The sequence below is a fragment of the Polyergus mexicanus genome, unplaced genomic scaffold (genome assembly GCF_030449975.1).
Source record: "Polyergus mexicanus isolate NDT 795.1 unplaced genomic scaffold, iyPolMexi1.0 SCAF_8, whole genome shotgun sequence".
In the NCBI taxonomy this organism is placed as follows: Eukaryota; Metazoa; Arthropoda; class Insecta; order Hymenoptera; family Formicidae; genus Polyergus; species Polyergus mexicanus.
The window spans coordinates 10,575,571-10,599,401 of record NW_027223328.1 but is presented as its reverse complement, the minus strand read 5'-3'; the positions used below and the strand labels follow the sequence as shown (position 1 = coordinate 10,599,401).

General features: G+C 31.4%; 4 protein-coding genes and 1 long non-coding RNA gene across 8 annotated transcripts in view; 2 read left to right on the top strand and 3 right to left on the bottom strand.

The window, feature by feature from the left end:
- Positions 1-652: 652 nt before the first annotated feature.
- Positions 653-6,072, bottom strand: LOC138935537 (arylsulfatase B). The gene is made up of 8 exons (XM_070300189.1): positions 5,866-6,072; positions 4,177-4,336; positions 3,606-3,832; positions 3,050-3,293; positions 2,674-2,831; positions 2,091-2,382; positions 1,401-1,723; positions 653-1,080 (listed from the first exon to the last, which is right to left on the bottom strand). Exons 1-8 carry the CDS (start codon positions 5,986-5,988, stop codon positions 847-849), a joined length of 1,761 nt encoding a protein of 586 aa, XP_070156290.1. The 5' UTR covers positions 5,989-6,072; the 3' UTR covers positions 653-846.
- Positions 6,073-7,562: 1,490 nt separating this feature from the next.
- Idi (Isopentenyl-diphosphate delta isomerase) lies at positions 7,563-9,545 on the bottom strand. Of its 4 annotated transcripts, none has more exons than XM_070300083.1 (3): positions 9,400-9,545; positions 8,620-8,946; positions 7,563-8,315 (listed from the first exon to the last, which is right to left on the bottom strand). In XM_070300083.1, the coding sequence occupies exons 2-3, from the start codon at positions 8,899-8,901 to the stop codon at positions 7,854-7,856; spliced, it is 744 nt and encodes a 247-aa protein (XP_070156184.1). In that variant the 5' UTR covers positions 8,902-8,946; positions 9,400-9,545; the 3' UTR covers positions 7,563-7,853. The 4 variants fall into 4 exon arrangements, with proteins under 4 accessions (XP_070156184.1, XP_070156186.1, XP_070156187.1 ...); XM_070300085.1 differs by having other exon boundaries at positions 9,410-9,545; XM_070300086.1 differs by lacking the exon at positions 9,400-9,545 and adding an exon at positions 9,304-9,319.
- Positions 9,546-10,282: 737 nt separating this feature from the next.
- Positions 10,283-15,755, top strand: Vap (RAS p21 protein activator vap). The gene is made up of 15 exons (XM_070299811.1): positions 10,283-10,522; positions 10,973-11,154; positions 11,304-11,485; positions 11,789-12,186; positions 12,295-12,440; positions 12,515-12,848; positions 13,046-13,389; positions 13,460-13,651; positions 13,827-13,976; positions 14,046-14,094; positions 14,161-14,379; positions 14,469-14,701; positions 14,806-14,947; positions 15,100-15,237; positions 15,313-15,755. The coding sequence occupies exons 1-15, from the start codon at positions 10,475-10,477 to the stop codon at positions 15,388-15,390; spliced, it is 2,835 nt and encodes a 944-aa protein (XP_070155912.1). The 5' UTR covers positions 10,283-10,474; the 3' UTR covers positions 15,391-15,755.
- A 196-nt stretch (positions 15,756-15,951) lies between these two features.
- Positions 15,952-20,642, bottom strand: Ras85d (ras-like protein 1). Its single transcript, XM_070299825.1, has 5 exons — positions 20,516-20,642; positions 19,177-19,371; positions 18,758-18,901; positions 18,474-18,680; positions 15,952-18,289 (listed from the first exon to the last, which is right to left on the bottom strand). The coding sequence occupies exons 2-5, from the start codon at positions 19,303-19,305 to the stop codon at positions 18,203-18,205; spliced, it is 567 nt and encodes a 188-aa protein (XP_070155926.1). The 5' UTR covers positions 19,306-19,371; positions 20,516-20,642; the 3' UTR covers positions 15,952-18,202.
- A 1,099-nt stretch (positions 20,643-21,741) lies between these two features.
- The window catches only part of LOC138935354 (uncharacterized), a 236,201-nt gene continuing 234,111 nt past the window's right edge, over positions 21,742-23,831 (top strand). The window contains exons 1-2 of the long non-coding RNA XR_011447235.1: positions 21,742-21,806; positions 22,340-23,449. This is a non-coding gene — a long non-coding RNA (uncharacterized lncRNA). The remainder of the gene's footprint in view (positions 21,807-22,339; positions 23,450-23,831) is intronic.

Sequence of the window (23,831 nt, the reverse complement as noted above, 5' to 3'; positions counted from 1 at the left end):
AAACGCAGAATCAATTAGTTATTTAAACTAAATTAAATTAGCGCTCCGTTATTTTAACAAACAAAAAATCTGTTCAGGCTCTATTTACAATTGTGCATTCAATTTTATTACGCGCATAATTGCAAAAAAATGAAAGCAACTTTCAATTCATGTGCATTAATAGATATCTTTCTGTCAGTATAGCTGAAATACTATACACTCTATAGAGGCGATACGTACTCGAAATGTGCGAAACTGTTGATAATCACACAATTATGATTAAAAACTTGATAACTAAAATGTTAAAAAATTAAAGAAATATTATCGAATTATCTGAAATTATTTATCCAAGATAAAATCTTTTCTCGACTTTATTTGTCGAACGGATATGATAAAATAAACCATCTCGTGCATCTGTCATCGTTTTATTTTGCAGCGTAAATGAACAAAATGAAATGAATAAGTGAAGTGAATAATACGAAGCAAAATAATAAGAAGACGTTGACATAATGCTATGTCAAAATATTCAGCGACATGGTAAAACGCTATACAAATGTTAAATAATTCGCTGAAGCGTTTGGACATAGTTCGTACTTAACATATCTATATATTATAATTTATTCATTTAAAAATAAACTTATTGCAGACACGCATTACCATATGCTGTAAAATATATATACGCATTTTATTAAAAAAACAGCGTGATCTTTTTGTAATGTATGAAGAAGAAGAGAAGGTATAAACTAAAATATAGGTATTTCTATCGATAAATCGATTTCCGCTGAGTTGCTTTAAATTGATCGATGTATTTTTCCTCAATTAATTGATGAAATTCGCACTTGAAATTATATTTTGCTTAACATTCGCTTAAATAAAACTATTGCACGTGACTGTTACGAGAATAATCCCGATATGAACACAATAGGCCAAGCTAACCAGTTGAGCCGCTGAATTGTTCAAAATAATTCCACCCGATGTTACCCATGGCTCCCACGTATTGTTCGTTCTTCTTGGATCTGCCATCCAATCTACTGGTATCTTGATTTGTCTCTTAACGATAAACCCATAATGTTCCAAGAATTTATCCAGTTCTCGAGAGATCTGCAAAGAGGAAAATTATTGTACAAGATGTCATCTAACTTAGTGATTCGTAGCTTCGCTATCTTGATCAATAAGTGATCAAAGTCTAAACTATGACAAGCAATTATACAATACAAAAAAATTAATTATTATTAAGAAAAATAAAACATTGTTATTAAAATAATGTATAGTTTAATCCTTTAAGTCTTGATAAAATTTAAAAAATACTTTCTGATTGGAAACATTTACTGATTATATGTTTAAGACATAGAAGAATATTGATCTCGATAATTAGTTTCAGTTTCAGTTTCAAATTTAACATCAATGCAATGCTTTCTCACTCTTGAATATTGCTCGACGATGTTCTTCGTTTCGCAGGGATCGTTATTGATATCGAAGAGACATTCGGTAACGTTGCATGTAATGAAACTGTCTCTAGGTCGGCAATTGACAGTTGCTTCGCGCCGTAATCGAATCATCGTGCTAGGTTGAGTGACCGGATCACCCAGGTGACGAGTGATGCTCTGCGACACCACACTCTTTAAAACGGTGTCGGTGTACGGTGGCATATCTTCTTGCGAGTCCAGGTTTTTCCTGGGATCATTAGGCATGATTCTTTCGATATCTCGATAATAACCATCATAGTATCCGTCCTCGATTGATCCTGAGACATAGATATGATTTTTCCTAAATATACTAAGAACGCGCAATTATTGCCAATAAATGAACGAGCTATCTATTATGAACGCCGTATCTGTTGAAAATCACAATTTTATGAGTGTTAAAAAACTATGAGTTTGCGCGTGGATTGTACTTTTAAACTTTTTAACATACAGTTTAAAATCTAAAGTCTTTTTCTCCTTAATAATACTTTATGATTCTAAATTTTCTCTTTATATGCATGAATTAGAACTTCAACTAAAATAATTATAATCATTCATATAATAATTCATGATAATTTGTTCATAACTTATTTCTTTATGCGTAAGTTATATCATAATTTCGTCCAATAATTCTAATCACATAAGTACCCCGAAGAAGCTTGAATTGTTTGTATATGGCCCCCTCGGTTTTAGAGACCTCGTCGATGTTAAGCAATAGCTTGTCCCTGGCACTCGGTAGACTGTTATTTAACATGCACCACTGATCGACTCCGTCGATCTTTCCCAAGTCTCTCACATTACCACCAGCGATAGTATATAAAGTCGGCAACCAGTCGGTTATATGCATCAGATCGTCGCATACACGTGCTGTCTTACGCAATCTTGGTGACCATAGTACAGCAACTCCTCTCACACCTCCTTCATACAGCGTATATTTCATCTATCGTCATATGAATTATGATTTTATTTTACTGTCTCTTAAACTATCAAAATGATCCATAAGTTTGCACGTACAATACTTTTTTAGAAATGTTCAAATATAAAAAAATTAAATATAATTTGAATAAGTTTCAAGTAAAATTAATATTATTTAATATAAGTTAAATAAAATATATTTCTTATTCTATTTATCCAGAGAAAATTGATTAATGGACATATTTGTGTAATCAAGTATGCCATGAACTTATCGATTCAATATCTATATCAGATGTGTGTGATTTAAAATACATACACCTCGCAAGGGGTAATTAGAACCGTAATTGCGGAATTTTCCAATGGATGCTGCACCGTTATCAGTTAGAAAAAGGATCAATGAATCCTTTAACATCCCTCGGCTACCTAAGGCCTGAACGACACGTCCAACGGAATAATCTAATCGCGATACCATTCCTAACAGAATAACAATAAAGTATTAAAAAACGATGAATTATTTTTTTCATAAATATTCTCTGTCAATTCTTATGCTAAAATTCTATCAATTAACTTAAATTAATATTGCAAATTTATTTATTTTATATAAACTTCTATTGTAACTGATAATGAAATTAATATTTAGATACGACCGATATTTTTTATCTCACCTTTAAAAGCAATGTAATAATACGTACCAGCATATTTGCGACGATTTATTTCCCGAATGTGCCTAAACTGTCTATCGTGGTAGTCGTAATCGTGCGGACTCTCGAGAGGCGCGTGAACAGCGAGATGCGATATTTGGAGAAAGAGCGGTCGAGATGGGTCGTGATACTGAATGATCCTGACCGCTTCGTCGGTGAAAAGATCAGTCACGTATCTTTTAGTTGGTCCGTAAGCTGGATCATCACCACGATGCATATCATATCCGCTCATGTTCTAATACAAAAAAAATATCGAAGTATAACAACAGAATGTGTAATAATAAAAAATAAATTACAACGTTATACAAGTAAAATATTTTGATCTTATTTTTGCATTTTTATCTTTTCGCTATATAACATTATAATGATTGTCTTTATTAAGAGAGAATCGTGTGTATTTGATTAATTTTTATTACGTTACTTATATAAAAATGTAATATTGGAAAAAAAAAGCAACAGAATCTTATGGTCATTATCTTGATTACATGTCAATTTGTTACGAAATAATAATTGGCTCAAATAATCGGGATATACATATATGCTATACCTGAAAGGAGTATTTATAGTCATAATATGTAACGTGACTGTTGTAAAAGCCAAAGAAGGAATCGAAACCCCGACGTAAAGGGGTGTGTTGAGATGTGTAGTATCCCACATGCCACTTTCCGATCAGTTTCGTCATGTACCCCAAACCTCGTAGGTATTCCGGTAATATCCTTACATTGAGAGGAATCCCTCTGGGTTGACCACCCTGTATATCTTCTCCCTGCATACCTGTATGAAGCAACATTACGCAATATAGGCATACAACAAAAAGATGCGTGGATGCTGCATTAATTTTTTAAACGCGCCATAGATTGACACATCCTGTTATCGTTTGTGTCAGAGCCGGTCATAAACATTATAATATACATATATAATAATATACAATATATAAATTATTTTCTCTATTTTTTGCACAGAAAGAGATATATTTTCTGAATTAAAGAAAATAAAAATAATAGTAACAATTTATTAATTTTATATTGAAACTTTTGCAAAATGTATTTGACAAACGCTGATTTAGAGATACTGTTTCATGATATTATCATTTACAAAGCACGATGAATGATACATACCCATACGTATCGGATACTGTCCGGTGAAAAAAGCAGTTCTAGAAGGTGTGCTGGATGGTAAGACATAATGCCTATTTAATATAATTCCATTATACGCCAAAGCATCTATATTCGGAGTCGGTATCTGATCCGAGCCGTGAAAACCGACGTCATCCCATCCCTAAAAATTTGGAGCATTATTTATTTTTAGCGCGTTAAAAATGCATAATCAATAATTACATTAAAATGTTAATAATTCGGTGTTTTGATAGAAAATAATTTCTTCTGTAAAATTCTGTAAAAATTTTACTTATAACGCTACGAGAGCATTATAAAGAAAATTTTTATAGAGAAAATTGACTTTTACAAAAACATTGCATTATTAACATTTCTATGCAATTGAAATGTAAAAGGAAAGAAAGTACCTTACTTCTATGGACATACGTATGGCGGACCGGAAGTCTAATATATAATAATTACATGATCGAATTAAAGTATAATTGATGTATAGGAATTAGCATTCGTCAAGTAGTTGGAATGAGTCACAATCTACGACTTGATCGCGGAGGCGTGAATAGTACGTAAGCCACGGTAATTAACTTAACTGCAGATAATTTTAATCATACTTTCGTACAAACTAATCGGGCCAAATTGAACGTACAATGTACCAGTAACATAACAACATTTTATGCCAATCATTAATAAGGCATAAATAATTTTTAACTTCTTTGTGGACGTGTTTCAATATTCTCCGCAAAAAAAAAACAGGCAACTTAAAATTAATTTATTAAAAAATTTATTTTTTATGTGTAAATGTTAATTTTTAAAGATTGCACTGAAAAACTTTGTTCTCTCTATCTCCTTTTCCATATTAGTATTATTTGACTATAATATATAAATATGGAATGGATATTTAAATATTTGACAAAGAGACGGAAGAATGGCAAAGATTGACAAATCTCCCTTATAAATTTTAAATAGAGAGAGAAAAGAAATTATACTTTTAATTATATTATCTTTGTAATTAAATTGTAAAATCCTCTTAAAATTAACAATGCAAAATATACACGCGTTAACAGAAAAGGCTGATTATAAAACTAATCCTTAATTTTTTAAATTAGGACATTATTTAAAAAAATGATAGCTTGTACATGTGTATATACAATATATACAATATATATATTGTATATATATATATATATATATATATATATATATATATATATATATGTATTATATTTCAATTTATTAATTTTTTTAATAAAGGATGCAAAAATTGTTAAAGTTTTACGTTGCACATTTTCAGATAAGATCTACGTGCATCGTTGTTTAATCTAAAAAGGATTACCTATCCAATCTACAATTCACATTATCGATAAAACTGATTCATCTAAATATATTTTGGATTATTTTTTCAAATAAGATTTTTATTACTTTAAATATCGACAAATTAATTATTATTTTATAATTATTTATATAAATACATAAGTATATACATTCCGCGATATCAATCTCGTAAATTTTAATAATGATTAATATATAGCAATTATGTATTGCATTTACACATCCGAAAAACAATAACGAAAGAGAAAGAATAATTAAAAATTTCGTTAGAGTATTCATTACTATTAAGATGTATATATTATTTTTTCAAATACGATTAAAATAAATATATATGAGTACATGTCTTCACTCTCATCAATATCTTACCAAATCATCGGCCATGAAGACGATTATGTGCGGTGCTGTTTCGTATAAGCCCAATATAGTTTCAAACAATACAATAAAGCATAAAACAAATATACTATCCCGAATTGTCGTTGAACACATCATCTTTGAGATGATTTAGAAGTTTTCAGATATTTGAAAATATACGCGTGCTGAGAGAAAATAAACTTTCACATGTACTTCTTTTCACTTTGCACCATACGGCAGTAATAAATTAATGTGCAAACAAAAGGAAGATATAAAATTATGTACACGATATATATATGTATATATATATATATACATCCACGATGTCTTGCGGGATACAGAAGAGCAAGAAGAGAACATAAACAGGTTTATATATAGTCCACCTACGAAAGAGCACGTCATGAATGGATCATGCGAATGGGAAGGGCAGATATACTAATGATTACGGCAATGATGAGAATATATAACGTGCCTTATATATAACGTAACTTATAAACTAGGTTACTTCTCATTTTACATCCTATTCTCTCTACTTGTCTAATTTCCCCTCACTGCGATCGCGTAGAATTTAGGGAACGTAACGTAAGAGATTTTTCTCGCGCGGTATTCTTTTACGGACACAGTTTCATTCTCTTTCTTTCTTACATCTGAAAGTTATTGCCTATAGAAAATATCTGCAAAGAATAAGATAAATCGAAAATACATATATATGAGTTTACATATATTGTATATACTACCGGTAAAAATATAATACCTCATGAAGAAAAAAAAATATATACATATATAGAATAAATTTTTTCTTTCTTTGATTACATAATTTCCCACATAAAGATAATTTTTTTGAATATTAAGATAAAATGTGAATCTATTCGATTTTATGTGTATCTATTAACTAAAAAGTTTTTTCTTATTTACTATAGAATTTATTTACATACATTGTGTATTTATATTATTATCATATATTATTCTTTTAACTATATATAATATAAGATGCGTCTTATCCGTCTTAAAGTATATTCAATAACTTCTCAAAATATCAGATAATCGTAATCGGGAAAATATACTAATATATTTTTAGAATTAAGAATTTATATAATATAATTAATGTCATAATATCATTTTAGCTGTAATTTGGTTGTCAAAGAAATTGTATCTTAATATAAGTATTAGGCATATAAATTCAATATATTATAATCAATAGCATATTTATATTCAAAATAACTTTCTTCAAAAACTCAAAATCAGATACAAAAATTCAGATCACGTTCAGCAAAACAACTATTAAGTTGTCATCTTATCAACACTCTTGACTTATTGGTTTTAAAAGTAACAGCCAATTACGTTGCTACTAAACGGTTTATTCTGCAGAACGCGCTCATTTATTCTTTTTTTGTTTTCACATAGAAAAAAAAATTATTTTATACTGATTCTATGATTTATTAACGAAAATTAATTATAAACGCGTATAGTTCATGATTTAGAAATAATATGACAAATTAATAACAAAAATATAAGAAATATTAAACAAGAATAAAAGTTAATTAACTGGATAAATAACTAACGGGATAAAATGAAAGAGACACGTTATAAAAAATATAAAAACGGAGAATGTTATAGTAACAAATTTATTTAGTTACAATTGTATTGTTTAATAAAATATGTGCATGCTCTCTGGCATTAAAAAGTGTTTAAATTTTGTATAAATACTATATTTTTATTATGCAGATCTCGAGAAAAGATTAGGTTTCACAAATTCTTTCTTATTTTTCTATAAACACATCTAACTTTCTTATATTAAAAAAATTACTTTTTTCCATATCTGGATTGCACAATATATATGGAAATATGCAGATATAAAATATTCAAGTTAAAAAATACAGGTACAAATAGATCCTATATATTTAATATTTATTATCTTAAATTACAGAATATTATCAGTTTGCAAAAATGCAATATATGCAACGAATCTTTGGTAATCAGAATTTGCGATAAATTCACTTGAATTAGTTCGACAATGTGTTTATATTATCGAGATCTTGCATTTTATGTATAGTATGTAGATTGTCCCACCAATGCAACAGTTTGTATTGGTACATTAGACGGAACCATGGCGTTAACGGTATCATAGTCTTTACGAAGTTTTTAATCTCTGATCTAGGCATCCAACGAACCTCGCTCACTTCATCGGGATTAGGATCTATAGTGATGTCATCCTTTTGCAAAAAGAGCACGTAATCTATCTCGTGTTCACCCCAACGTAAATTACTCATTGCTTCGTAGTAGATTCTTGTCAGATAAAATAGTTCATGAGGTTTGATTGCATCATTGGGTATACCTAGTTCATAATTGAGTCTTCTTATAGCTGCTCTGCGTATACCCATAGCGTTCTCCTCTTCCATTTCCGAAGGGATCTCTGCCAATGGATGACTGCAGCAAGTATTTGTATAATGATCTGGGAATGTTATCTAGATATGTAACATAGAGATGTGTCATATAAACAGATAAACAGATTATATAAACATATAAACAGGTTCTTCAAGCATTTATAGCGTATTAAATGTTTACAAAAAGTAGGAGAGAAGTTATATTGTATATTAATTTAATTGTATCTAATCAAAGTTCAGGATAAATAAGCAATTTTACTTTGAATCTTAATTTCCAGAAGACATAATGTTATATATTAAAACTGAAGCCTATATTTATTAATTTTCATACTAGTAATTAAAATATTCAAGATTATCTTAAAATATTATATAACGTATAAATCACCTTATTACTGGATCGTTTTTGGAGTAACAACTCTCCTTTGTTGTTGAACAGAAAGACACTGAATGCCCTATGAAGCGGTACGCTTCCTTCTGCATTAATTTCATGACAGAATTCTTTTGTAGCTTCGCCAATAGGTCTATCGAACTTATCTATAAGTATACAACGTTCCTTCAAAGCAGCTTGCTGCAACGGTGCTATTTGTGCTGTTCCATAATTTTTTCTCGTAAACGTTGTAATCTTATGCATGATATTGCAAAGCTTCCTAGTTACTCCTTGTATCATGACGAGAAATACAAGTTAACTGTCCCACTGCCAAACAGCAACTAACTACAAATAGAGATACACAAGATATTTATCTTCTTTTTTTACAATATATGATGTTAATGTATTCATGTATGGAAATGTGATCTTACAGAGCGTAACTTTGACACTGTATTTCGAAACCAAGGTTGCATAAAATTAACAAGAATCAAATATCTTGAATAAACACGTACGTTATACGCAATAAGATATTGATACGTATTTTTATCTGGGTAACATTAGGAGCACATTGTTAAACTTTCTAATTGAAAAGCCAATCAAGAACTAGTATAGCATTTACACGCATACGGTATCAAAAATAATGACGGGTAAACCAAGAGATTTACACATGCAGTTAACTATAACTATATACGTAAACGTTACTTTTCGATCGTTTCCGTAGCTCGTTACATAAACGAGCTTTTATTTAAGTAATCCCGAAATGTATAAGAAAGTTATCGATATGATTAATAAAATTACATTCGTTTACGTAAAATCATGTGTTATCTCAGATGGAACACATGTTCCACTGCAATTGTCAGAATTTCAGGATGTCAGGATGTCTGGTTTCGATACGATCATAGATTTAAAAAAATCATGAGCATATATGCATGGCATGTTCAACTTCTTCCAAGTAGAGCTCCTATAATAATATTATAGGGACCATAGACATAATATAGATCGATTGTTGAGGAGTAGAAGTCGAGGTGCACGTAGAAAAGGACATACTCTGTTCCGAGCTCCTTGCGTTCTCTCTCGCTCGCACGGAGCATGACGAAATAGAACGCTATGCTATGTGCGAGCGAGAGAGAACGCAAGGGGCACGAAACAGAGTATGTCCTTTTCTACGTGCATCTTTACCCTCGCTCCTTAAATAAAGGCAAACGCTCGGTCTAGATATACCATGTCTATGATAGGGACTCTTCCAAGTAACTTCGGGCGTTTTCCAGCAAGGTATATGATTGGCTGTCAAATGAAGAAATTTAAAATTCTGTATTTGACAGCCAATCGCGTGTAGCACACTGTGTCATCTGTGTACCTTGCTGGAAAAGGCCCACAGTGTATTACGCATTATCACGCGATTGGCCATCAAATACAGAATTTTAAATTTCTTCACTTGACAGATAATCATGTGATAATGTATAGTGCACTGTGTCATCTGTGTATCTTAATTGCTGGAAAACGCCCTTCATGATTTAGTTCCATCGGTAATCAATACGTCAAGTCAATACGTCCTTTCTCGGGCATAGACAAGAATTTGTAAAGAGTCGCCACTGAATAGTGATCCGTGTCGATCATTGCGTTACCGTTGTTACCGATCACTTGCTGTCATCTACTGTAGCGCCTATCTCTTACTCATGCATATACCGTGGTCGGCGCGTGCAATAGTAAAATGGCTGCCGGCAAACGTCAATATATTTTATATTAATAAGAGCCTGCCCCTTTGTAAATAATCGCGCGGCGCAGGAAGATATCGCAATAAGGACGTATGCCGTTCAACTAACCGGCTCGATTCTTATCCTTAATCGCGTGTATGTGAGTGTACGTCGACAGAATGGCGGAATTTGTGCGCGGCGGACCCAGCGTGTCCAACAATGCTAAGGTATGTATGTATGTATGTACGAGGAGTATTATTCATCGTCCGCCACACGTCATTTCTTTGTTATACAGCGTCACGGAAGGGAAGCGCGATCGCCGTAACACAAATTGTCTCACGCTTCTCTTATTTAATATCTTACCCCTTTTCCAATTTTTATTAGCGCGCTTTGTATATTTACGACTTCTCTATCTTGGTGTCTATCGTTATCGGTGTCGTCTGACCGATACTCTTAATTCCTCGATTAAGCATGCACGTGATAATTAAAAATATGTACATGCTTTATACATTTGTTTATTTTAGAATTGGTATACTAGTATAACATTTGTTAATGAAACTGATTAGTAACATGTCAAAAATGGATCGAATTATTGACACATACATATGTATAAAATAAAGTCGGTGAAAAGTAAAAATGAAAGATTGATCTCATCGAATATAATGGCATTTTTATAGATGGAACATAGTAGTAAAGGCGGATCTCCCAGTACAGGAAGCGAAGATGGTGGTCAGAATGAATCGTTAAATGCAGAGAATGAATTTGATCCTTTTCTCGAAAATATACCAGATGATATACAAGATACAGAAGAACCCGATGGCGCAAATGCTACTTTATTAACAGCACCACCAGAAAATCAGTAAGATTAAATATAATTTATTAATTTTTTGCAAATATATGATTTCTTTGGGATAGAGTTACGTGTTAATGCAAGGCTAATTATATGACTGAATGCATTCATAATCATAACAAATCAAAACAAATAGAAGCATATAATCTCTCTTGCAGATGGTATCATGGTAGATTAGATAGATTTACAGCAGAAGAAAGACTTTGGGATGCGAGTAAAATGGGTAGTTATCTGGTTCGTGAAAGCGACAGGAAGCCTGGAAGTTACGTTTTATCTTACTTAGGGAGAACTGGAATAAATCACTTTCGAATTACAGCTGTTTGCGGAGATTATTATATTGGTAGGGACTGAGATATAATTTAACAAAAAATCCTCAATACGTAATATATTATATTTAAAGCAATTTAGAGAGATATATATACTTTAACAGTTACATATTATTTGAGAGACATTTTATTTTAGCACATGAAATCCATTTATTCTGAAAATGATGCAAGTCAAATTTTGAGGTATAATGTTAAATTAAAACATTTGTAAAGTGTTTCCAATGTACAAATTAAATGACACATGTAAAACTTTCTACATTTATATAATTTTGCGTGCAGAAGTCCTGCATATTTCCTACTTTAAAATAATGTTGTAGGCGGTCGTCAATTTAATAGCTTATCAGATCTGGTTGCGTATTATACTCATTGTTCGGATCTGCTAAAGAGAGAAAGACTTATACACCCAACACCACCCCCTGAACCAGTAAATGATAAGAAACGAATTGTCGCGATATTACCATATACGAAAATGCCAGATACCGATGAATTGAGCTTTCAAAAAGGTGATATATTTTTCGTGCACAATGACATGGGTGATGGGTGGTTATGGGTCACTGCCCATAGAACTGGCGAACAGGGTTTAATATTTCGGGAATTAGTGGAGGATCTCGATGATTCAATAGATCCTAACACGGTATTTTCCTGGTTTCATCCTAATGTCACCAAAAGCGAAGCTGTGGACATGCTGGTAAAAGCAGGACCTGGAAGTTTCCTAGTAAGCAAATAATTTATTTTATTTTATAAATAATATCTCTTTTATGTTATATTTTTCTTGATTTCTGATTTATTCTTGTAAACTTTATATTTATATCTTCTATCATAGGTCAGGCCATCGGACAACAGTCCGGGAGATTACTCACTTTTTTTCCACATAAACAATCAGATACAAAGATTCAGAATCGAAAAAAAAGGAGTAAGATACCTAATGGGAGGTAGAACATTTGAATGTTTGGATGCTGTAATTAACAGGTATACTCTTTGCTGTTTTGATTTTGCATACAAATAATTTTGACATAACTTTTTATACTGATATTATATCATAGATATCGAAAAGAACAAATTGTGGAAGGCCATACTTTAGTTCAAGCGATGGTAACCGAGCCTGATGGTAGTGTCAGAGTAAATAGAGAAATTCAACATGCTGAGAAAATATACGCGACTTTGAGAGAATGTCGAGAACAATCGGGAGCAAAGAAAAACAAAGGAATTAAAATGCAGGGATATCTGGAAAAGAAATCTGAGAAAAATAAAAAATGGAAAGCATTATATTTTGTGTTGTTGGTAGATGCTACCGACACGCATCTTTATTTATACGACAATCCTAAGAGAACTAAGCCAAAAGGTCTCATTGACTTGAGTTGTGCTTATTTATACCAGGTAAGAAATTGGAACAGTATATCATATATTGGCATATTGAAATCTTAGATCCTATTGAAGTTAATAACATAAAAGTAATTGTGCTGTAATACAATTGTTGTAACATGCATGACATACATGTACAATATTTCATGGGCAAATGGTGGAAATAACACCTTAGAGTAAACGCGAGATGAATTATTCAAGTGTTTTTTTAGGTCCACGAAAGTGTATTTGATAGGCCTCATTGTTTTCAATTAGTTGAACGCGCATTACCTTGTCTGGCCACGATAACTTACTTGGCTGCCCCGAATTCCGAGAACGCATTAGATTGGATTAATGCCTTGAAACCATTATGTGTATCACAACTCACTCGTGCTCCAAAAGTCGCTCGTCTCCGTGAATTACGTTCGTTGCATCTGCATATTTTAGACGCGCATAGACTTCCATACAAGCTAGTCCCGAGTCCATTCATTATAGTGGCTCTAAACAATGTTAAAGTTGCTCGCACGAAGGTTAAAACGGGGTTACATCCTCTCTGGGATGAGGAATTTATTCTAGAGTACGTGAACGATTTTTATATAAAGTTTTCACATATACAAATTTTATTCAACTGCGTTTATACTCAACAGGGATGTACCGCCAGACGTTATGTCCTTTTCACTGACTCTGTATAATAAGGGCAAGCGTAGCAAAGACACAGAGGTAGCGGAATTAACGGTTGAATTGGCTAGTTTGACTAATGGCGAAGAAATGGACGAGTGGTATCCGTTATCGGGAGTTACACCTATCGGGGAATGGGGAGCATTACGTTTACGCATACGGTGAAAATTAAGAACTTTTTTTAAAACGTTAATATACTTCAAAAACATATTTACATTATTTTTCTCCTATTAATACAGTCTCTCATATTAATAATAATAATAATAATAATAATAATAATAATAATATATGTGTATATGTATGTTACGTATGTATACGTATATATGTATTTTACAGATACAGACACGATTTAGCTATGCCTCCCGAAGAGTACAGTCCTCTTCAACAGTTACTGCTAGATCCGGAACTGCATGTTGTCAAGGCTTTAGCGGATGTATGTCACTTAGATAGAGTACCCTTGGCAAATAGTCTTCTTAGAATTTTTAGGTACAAATAATTATCTTATACGATCATCTAATTATAAAAATCAATTTTTTTATATCATTAATCTTTTAGGCACGAAAGAAAAGAGGCAGATCTTCTACGCTCATTGAATCAAGCAGAAGTAAGTTATGATTTGACTGTTTAAGCATAAAATATAAGCATATAATTATAAAATGCATTTATTTAGGTCGAGAAAGAGGATGAAACACCAACATTGTTTAGAGCTGCCAGTCTTACTACTACTTTGATGGATTTATATATGAAATCCGTTTGTACTTCGTTTTTAAAAGCAGCTTTACGTGATACGATTGTGAAACTAATTGAAAGTAAACAAAGCTGCGAATTAAATCCAACAAAAATGGATTCTCCAGAAGATGCTTGCAGTAATGCAGAATTTTTATTACAAGTATATAATTTTTTTTGCAATATTGTATTTTAATTTAACGACAATCATGTTAATGCATAATACTTTTCTTTTTATTTTTTTTATTTTAGGTATTGGATGAAGTTACATTGAGCATTTTTACGAGTCCCGATGCTTGTCCGAGGACTCTCAGATATATTTGTGGATGCTTACAAAGAGCAGTAGTTGCTAAGTGGCCACATGAAAGACTAGTCAGAACTCGGGTAGTTAGTGGATTTATATTTCTGCGCCTTCTCTGCCCTGCCATATTAAATCCTAGGTCATTTAATCTAATAGCTGAGCCACCACCTCCATCTGCTGCAAGGTACATTATACATAAATTAAAATTATACAAATGTGAGATTAATATAGAATTTTGAATATCTCCAATATGTTATGCTTTTATTTTGTTAATTTGAATTATTTCAGATCATTAGTCATGGTGGCAAAATGTCTACAAAATTTGGCTAATTTAGTGGAATTTGGTGGAAAAGAACCATACATGGAAGTTGTAAACCCATTCATACTCAAAAATAAAGAACGAATGGTAGTGTTCCTTGACCAGTTATCTGTAAGTTTATTTTATGTTTATTTTATATTATTTATTAGTCTTTTTTATTTTTATTGCTAGATATAAATGTTTTGATATTGCATTATCCATAAAAATTTCAATGTGCAGTAAAAAATAAAAAAATTTGAATTTATATAATTAAACTCATACAGAATGTTGCTGAGAAGCCAGAATCCGAGGGTACAGATCCAAGAACCAAAAGCGTATCCGACACTGCAAGAGATTTGGCGACATTACATCATATTTGTGTCTCACATTTGAAGGAACTCCAAGTTTTGTCAAAGACACAGGTATGTCTATATTTTATATAATTACAGATATATTAAAGGTATATACATATAAAGAAATATATTTCTTACTTATAGCCGACGATTAAACAATTGGTAACAGTAACTGAAATGTTGAGCAAACATAAGCAGAAGTATATGGAGATGATACGGTAGTGCTAGAGCCATCAGCCACGAATAATGCCAAACACAATAAAACGATTTATAAAATTTGACGGATAACATATAGTAGTATTTAATAATTATAATTAAGTAATTAAACGTACAGACTGACGTGCCATATATATTACTGTATACACACTCAAGCCTACATTTACTATTTCATATGTAATTAGAAGTTAGTTTATATATACATAAAAATATAAATATATATATATATATATAGCGACACACACACACACACACAGTAACATGACAGTGATATAGATACATACAGAATCATATAGGCGTATAACAATTTTATATTTACTTAGGTGCTCGAAAATAAATGCAACTTTAATCGAAATATTTCAATATTTTTAGTAATTCTAAGCCCACTATCCCAAGAATAACTAAAATCGTACATTGTGTTACATACAATTTCTACAAAATATTTATAATATTAAATGTAAAATGCATATATCAAGGTAAATAAAATAAGCCTTATATTATCTTGATATTATTATATATTTCAAGAACAGATATAATTTTATTATGAACATTTTCACATATCATATATCAGATGGGAGATAAAATATATTGAAGATAAGTTTATATATCTATATATGTATACCTTAATACATTTTTATAAAGAATTTTAACAAATATAATCGAACTTTATACATAAAGTTTTTGATTTACGAATTTCGACTGTAATATAGCTGAAACATGAATATCATTGAGTTATATTATAATATATGAATGATTTATTTCTATATAAATATTCACGTATCAATGACAATATATTGTTAGATGAAATTACAAAAATGATTTTATATAATTAATATTACAATAGTGCATGTACATGAGCCATAATGATCTTATAGGCAAGCATTCGACAAGTGAATGCTATATAACAAACAGGTTTTATACAAAGTTTTATTGTGTGAAATTGAATTGTATGTGTAGTATCTCTATATTATGTGTGTGTACTTATATAGACACATACATACACATTTCCTCATTAGCTGAAAACATTAATTTAAAAAATATTACATACGTATACGAGAATATGCGCGTTTGTATACATTAATATTAAAAAATATTACATGTATACGAGAATATGGAAATTTGTAATGTTTGCATTATTTAACGAAGGATTTAACCCTTGATTGTTCCTTGAACATATTATAAAACTTAACCATTAATATTTACGTTGTATGTTGATTGTAAAGAATAAATTCATTGTATGTCGAAATTATTTTATTGTCAGGAAAAAAACTCAATTAACTTGAGTACCATATTACTATCGATAGTATTCGTCGTTTATAATAATTTTATTTATTAAATTATGAGTATGTTGCAATAAATCGTAATTATTTTAATGAATTATTCTATTATCTATGATATAATGAATTAGCAAATTATTAAAGAAGCAGAAATGTAAGAATTTTTCTCGCTATCTTAACTTTGTCCAATAGCAGTGTCCATCTTTTATTTTTCTTTTAAAGTTTAAAAGAAGATTATAATTTTAAGTATATGTAGATTTTTATATAAACTAGAGAAAGATACAGCGTTATATGCATATGCTATCTGTAATTATAGCAAATATAGCTTTCTTGCAATAAATTCATTATCTCTAGAAATAAATGTAATTAGTTGAATATTTAAGCCTTTGGTTAATAATATGTAGGTAGCATTAATACAGAGAAATTAATACAAGAAAGCGATATTCTGTCCAAATTTAGCAATCGATTTCGCGAGTTTATTTCGATATTGTTGTACAATTTTACTCACATAATTTGATAAATCTATTTCCAAAAAAAGCAAGTTCCTTATAGGATACATCTATATATTTGCGCGCGTATATTCTCTTATATAGCTACTAAATAAAGTACTATTTATATATATAAAAATTGCAAACAGGCTGCATTCCGATATTCACTGCCAGTACTGAAAATCTATAGTATACATGACGTAAATTATAGATTTTCAGTACTGATATGAATATCGGAACGCAGGCTTAATCACACAGTAACACCTTAACTAACCTGATGTACTTAAGAATATCTAATCACAGCACATAATGAATTAAGTTTGTAATATCTTTTCTGCGACTCAAAGCTTCTTTTTCCGCTTTAGAATGATAGTTTTATTTGCTTAGCAAATATTCACAATAAAAAATGGCAATTGATCAAAAAACTTAATTCATAAATTATAAAACAGTTTATACAGCGATTAAATTTTACTTTACTAACATATTATAATATTGCTGTTTGATTAAAATCCATTAGTGTGCGACAAGTGAAGTGTTATTAATATCGACTAAATATCTATAAGATAAAAAGTAATATATACATGTTACATTTTATGCCACATGTTACTAATAGCTTATTTGTGTGCCCTGTAATAAAATTTTTATATTATCCTCTGTATAAAAATGACAGTAAAAATTGACAAATATGAATATCAGCATATGTAACAAAGAAAATCAGCATTTTTCTTTCATTCAATCAAGGGTTAAGATACTTCAATATATCAATATAATAAAATTGCCTGGGGCAAACTGTTAAAAAGGTAAATGTTTCTTATATGAAACATAAACCCTATATATGGTAAAAACTATTACAGCTATTACATAATTTGTTCTTTTCTCTCAATATATAGAAAAAATGTGCTTGCAATTTTTTACAATTTATTGCAATTTATACTTTAGAGTAAGCTGCAAATATTTGTGCACTGTGAACATAATGTAAGGCTTTTCTCATATTCTATTTCTGCGTTGTAATAGAGTTTTGAGTGAAAATATATATTGGTGTTATCCAAGAATTTATAAAATACAGCATCGACGTCTCTTATGTCCGCTACTACCGGGTGGTTTACCTGTACGTTCTTTATCTTTCCGTATTTCTCTGACCTAAAATGCGTGCACAATGAATTTTCGTCACTTTCGAAATTTGTCCCAAAATCTTACGTGAAACATATTATAGAAACGTGATATTGCTATATATAAATACATAAAAGTTTTCAATACACAATATTATGAGTTCCATGCCATATTGAAATTTGTAATACTAACAAGGATATCTGTGTGTACTCACCAAAGTGTAAAATGCATCATCTACACCCATCCTTGTTTTCGCTGAAGTTTCTACAAATGGCACACCATACTGTCGTGCGACTTCTCTCGCTTGAGTCATATTTACTGCCCAAGATTGCTGAAGGTCACATTTATTTCCAACTAATACCATTGGCACTTCCTCTGCATCTTTCACTCGTTTTATTTGTTCCCTATATGTTCCAATGTCCTATTAAACACATAATACAATTATCTTAAAAATGTTAATCAGATAGATATATATAATTATTTATATAATATACTTACCTCAAAACTTTTAGCAGAGTTTACAGCAAAGACTAACAAGAATCCTTCTCCTGTTCTCATATACTGATCTCTCATTGCACTATATTCCTCTTGTCCAGCTGTATCTAATATATCTAGAAGGCACGTTTCACCATCGATCACTACCTGTTTAACAACAATATATGTATATTTAATGGACTACGAAAGAAAATATTATATTTGTAATGTTAAATTTTTTTAGCTCTTGGACAATAAAGGATTCTGGCGCAGACTGCGCTATTTGGATTCAAAAAGACTTAGGCATCACCATACCGTACAGTTAATGTTTCGTTATGACATATTGATTATGGCTAGATTAATAGTTTGAATATTTCAATAGAGAATGACAAGTTATTTTAAACTCTCATAAAACATTAAATAAAGTTAAATAGTATGCTTACTTGTTTTCTATATGAATCTTCTATGGTAGGATCATATTCATCAACAAAGTGATTCTGTATCAGTTGAATGGTAAGCGCCGATTTTCCAACACCTCCAGCTCCAACTACTACAAGCTTGTATTCCGTCATGATGCAATTTTTTAGTGTACAACTTATAGTTTTTATTATTTCCCTCTAAGTAGTTTCTTGGATTATCTACAAAAAATAATGGAATATAACATAAAATATATAAAATATAACATATTGTATACTTTATCACTTTAAGTTTCTTTGATAAGATTCTATACATATAATTAATCAATAAGAGAAATCTCATCATAATTTAATTTTTGGGCAAATTTTATCAGAGACTTTGATGAAATTAAGAGATAAATATGTAATAAAATTATATTCTATATCTCTTAAAATATATATGTTTGATGTTTCAAATATAAAAATTTTTCTGCAGAGTATTAATTTCATCAATTGATTAACTTGATTGATTATTGAATTCAATATTAATTTTACTTATTTCCTAAAAATAATTACAATAATTACATTGTATAGTTTAAAAACTTTAATCGACAGTTATTATTATTACTCATGTTTACAAAAGAGAGAGCAAACTGTTGTCTGCTACTGTTTAAGCTGTTGTCCTTTGCTAAACTTTTATCTTTTTAATTTAATGTTATCTCTCAATATGTTATTTTAAGTGAATATCTATCTTTTTCAGTATTTTAGAATTAATTACAATTAATAAGTGCATATATGTCTCCCTCGTAAAACACATAAATGTAATTTAATAAGAGAAGAGCAGAAATAGTTTTTAGGCTATTGGCAATATAACATTAAGTGTTAACTTATTGTTAGTGCTATCCTCTGCTGAAAGCGAACATTGTAAGATCACTGATATTAGTCATCCAATTATTGCTAATATTGTATAATCATTGGCATTGGTCATCCAATTATATCCTTCATAGAACCAGATACGCGATATTCGTAACTTTTATCTTACTCGTAACAATTTCGAAGGTGCGATGCCTCGAACGCGTTTTAGATAAGCGAAAGAAGCGACATATAAATAAAAACGGACGCAACAATCGTGCAACGAACATGCGGACAGACGTAAGACAGATTTATCGTAGCATCTTCACGCTTCGTCTCGACGTATTATTGTCGGCAGAGCACGAGGAGGATTATCGTTCGACCAAGTATCAGCGACGAGTCGTCGACTCTGGGTACTATGCGTGGCGTTGCATTTCGTAGTAAACAGTGCACGCATTGGGAGAGATGCGAGACTTGCCAGGAGAAACAGAGGAGGACAGTGTAGAACGCGGACGATGCATTCCTGCACGCTTACCGTCACTTAAAAAATGCTCATTTCATGAATTGCACTGGGATCGCTCGAGCACTCTGCCTCACTGTCGTCCGACCCGTCACGAATTAGTCACTGAAGATACCATCTGGAAAGGAGCATCGTCAGTGTTGCCAATGTCACTCTCTCTGTCTCTCTCCCTCCCTCCCCCCCTCCCCTTCCCCTCTCCTTCCTCCCTCAACAACGACGACGATACGGAAATGTCGGAAAGGGTGTTGACCGTCTCGCGCGACTCACAGACAGCTTTCACAGATGGTGCAAATGTCGATGCGATTATCGTCAATTATCGTTCGCGATATGGGTGAACGTGCTTGAGAGAATCCCGCTGTACGATAACCTTTTCTCTCTCTCTCTCTATAGATATGAAAAATCGAATACATTTTATTTTATTATATACATATATATATTTATTATTTATTTCTTTATTTTGAGATAAAAGATACTCCCTTTCTAGAAGCAGAAAACATTTCCTTATTATTTATTATTCTCTCACATCGTCTTTTATATATATATATATATATATATATATATATATATATATATATATATATAATCGAAAATATATATTTTTAAAAGAGGAAAATGCTTTATTTATTTATTTTTTCCATCGTCTCTGTCAAATAATATTTTGCAATTGTTTTGATTGCTGTATGTAATGAATTATATATATTATATCTCGTATACACTTGAATCTCTCTTTGATTTACTTTTTATAGTGTAAATGAAAGTTTATTAATATATACAGTAATGAACGTAAGATATGTTGCAAAGAAAATTTATGATTACATATATTTCAACAGTTGGTATGATTTATCAATCGCTGTTAAAAGTGGCTGCGTTCCGATATCCAATCTACTGAAAATCTATATAGTGAGACGTAAATTATAAATTTTTAGTACTGGCAGTGAATAACGAAAATACGAAGATCTGTATTACCAATGGAAAAAAAATATAATTCCCTATTTATGGTAATAATAATGGAAAATATCGTATTGCGGAGACAAATGACGATTTTCAATTTACCAAATATATCTTCTCCTTTAAAACTTTTCGTTTTTATTTATCGTAATCTTGTATTGAATTGACATTAAAAATATCCGTCTTGTTGTTTTTTTTTTCTTTTATCTCTCATACAGATAGCGTTATTAACTAGTTGATTTGTTTACATTCTCATGACTTTGTAGTTAATGACTGTTCAGTCGTAGTTTATAATTTGAAGAAGTAATGTCACGTCGTCTTTTCGTAAAATATACAAGTTTCTTTTTTTGACATTTGCGTAAGTTTAATTATCTATCTCTGTTAACGAAAATAATTTCTATATTTTTGCCCATAATAATAAAGAGAATAATCTTTATCTTTATAATAAAAATATCTTTTATTCCTAATAAATAATGAAAACATTTGCTCGCGTTACGATTTTTTAAATGTACAAGAAAATCTACTTTGCGATCGATTCGAAATGATATTCGTGTTATTTATTCGTCAAATGGAACGCGTTAACACACTTGAACATATACATCCCGTGAGTAATCGACTAATTAGTATCGGAGTGTCGTTATATGAACTAAGGCCGTTGCTACGTATTAATTGAGCACACGTGCGCGTGCGCGATAAGCTATCGGTTTGTCATATGATAGGGATTAATATTACTACGCAAATTAGAAAACTGAAAATAATCTGTCACATTAATTTGCTTTGTAAGATTTAAACAATGTTAGTCGGCGCTAATTTTTACATTACTATAGCGTAAACATCGCGCTGCGATCTTGCGTTTATTGACATAAACATAAGAGTTGTTTTATTTTTTAGATCTTCCACGGTCACGAGCGCGTCGTGGTCGTCGCGCGATCGTCGTGTCTTATGTCATTTGTTGCGCGGAGTGCGTGCCGGATAGAATACGCACCAAGGAGTGTCGCGGAATTTTGACGAACAAGTGTACGATCGTAATTAATCCCTCGAGTGTCAACAAGTATACTTGATAATCGTAAGAAATCATGTATAGCTTGCTATAGTTCGTGCCGTAAAATCGCGCCAATCAGCGTTCGCCAAATATCAGATTACGTCTCTCATCGGCCACGAGAAATTATATGCCGTGCCGTTGCGATTGTTGACGTAGGATAGCCATCTTGCTTTTTGAATTTGTTCCTATTCGGTTGCGGATGGGTGAAGTACGTTAATACGCTCTAGTCGACGCGCGTTTCGCGTTATTTATTCGCGTGGAATTTCGTGTTGCGTGTTAACGCTCGTCCGGGAGTGTCGCAGAGTATTAATTAACGAGTGTGCGATCATAATTAGTCGCGATTTTCTGCTCGAGTGTCAACGAGTACTTGACAGCCATGTTTAGGATGTTTTATAATTCGTGTCATAAAATCAACGTTCGCCAAATATCAAATTACGTCTTTCATCGGCCATGAGAAATTACGCCGTGACGTTGCTGATTGTGACGTAGGACAGACATCTCGTTTTTTTTTCCTTTTTTTTTTAAATTCGTTACTATTTGGCTACGGTTGTAGTTGACGCGCCATCATCTCGTCCCGCGTTATTTACATACACGAGTTGGGTGGGAATGCGTGCCGCGTGTAACACGCGCGTCCGAAGTATCGCATGAAGTGAGCCGCCAAGCATCGACGAGTGTTAATTAGCGAGTGCGCGATCGTAATCAGTCGCGGTTTATATGTAACACGCGTCGGGAGTGTCGTGCAAAGTGAGTCCGCGAGTATCGCAGAGCACTAATAATTAACGAGTGCGTGATCGTAATTTAGCCGCGTAGTAAAAAAGTCGCGAGTTTCGAAAGTATTAATAAAAATGTGCGATTCCAATTAGCCGCATTTTTCTCGAATTGCATCGGTACGAACGAGTATTGGGGGACAGCTGTGATAAAGCCAGCGGCAGCGATTACGGCGAGGTGGTGAATCATTGGTGAGTAAATTAATTGTGTAAATTAATTATTTGCGATAATTACGGAAGACGTATTAGCGAATGGCCAAACACCAGAAAATTATCGCAGAATTTTTGTCTTGCTGTATAAAAATATATGATATTATATATATTAAATAAAGAAAAAGAGAGATATTTTTATATATAAAATATATAAAATTTTAAATAATATATATATATATATACTAAAAACAAGTCTAGAAATATATTATTAATTTTTAATTAGTATATTATTTTTTCTATTTTAATATATTGCAAGAAAAATATATAAATTAGCAAGAAATTTTTATTTCAAAAATTGTTGGTAGCATGGCATTGCTAATATGTGAGTGAATGTAAATGTAATAATGTCGATGTGCGTAAA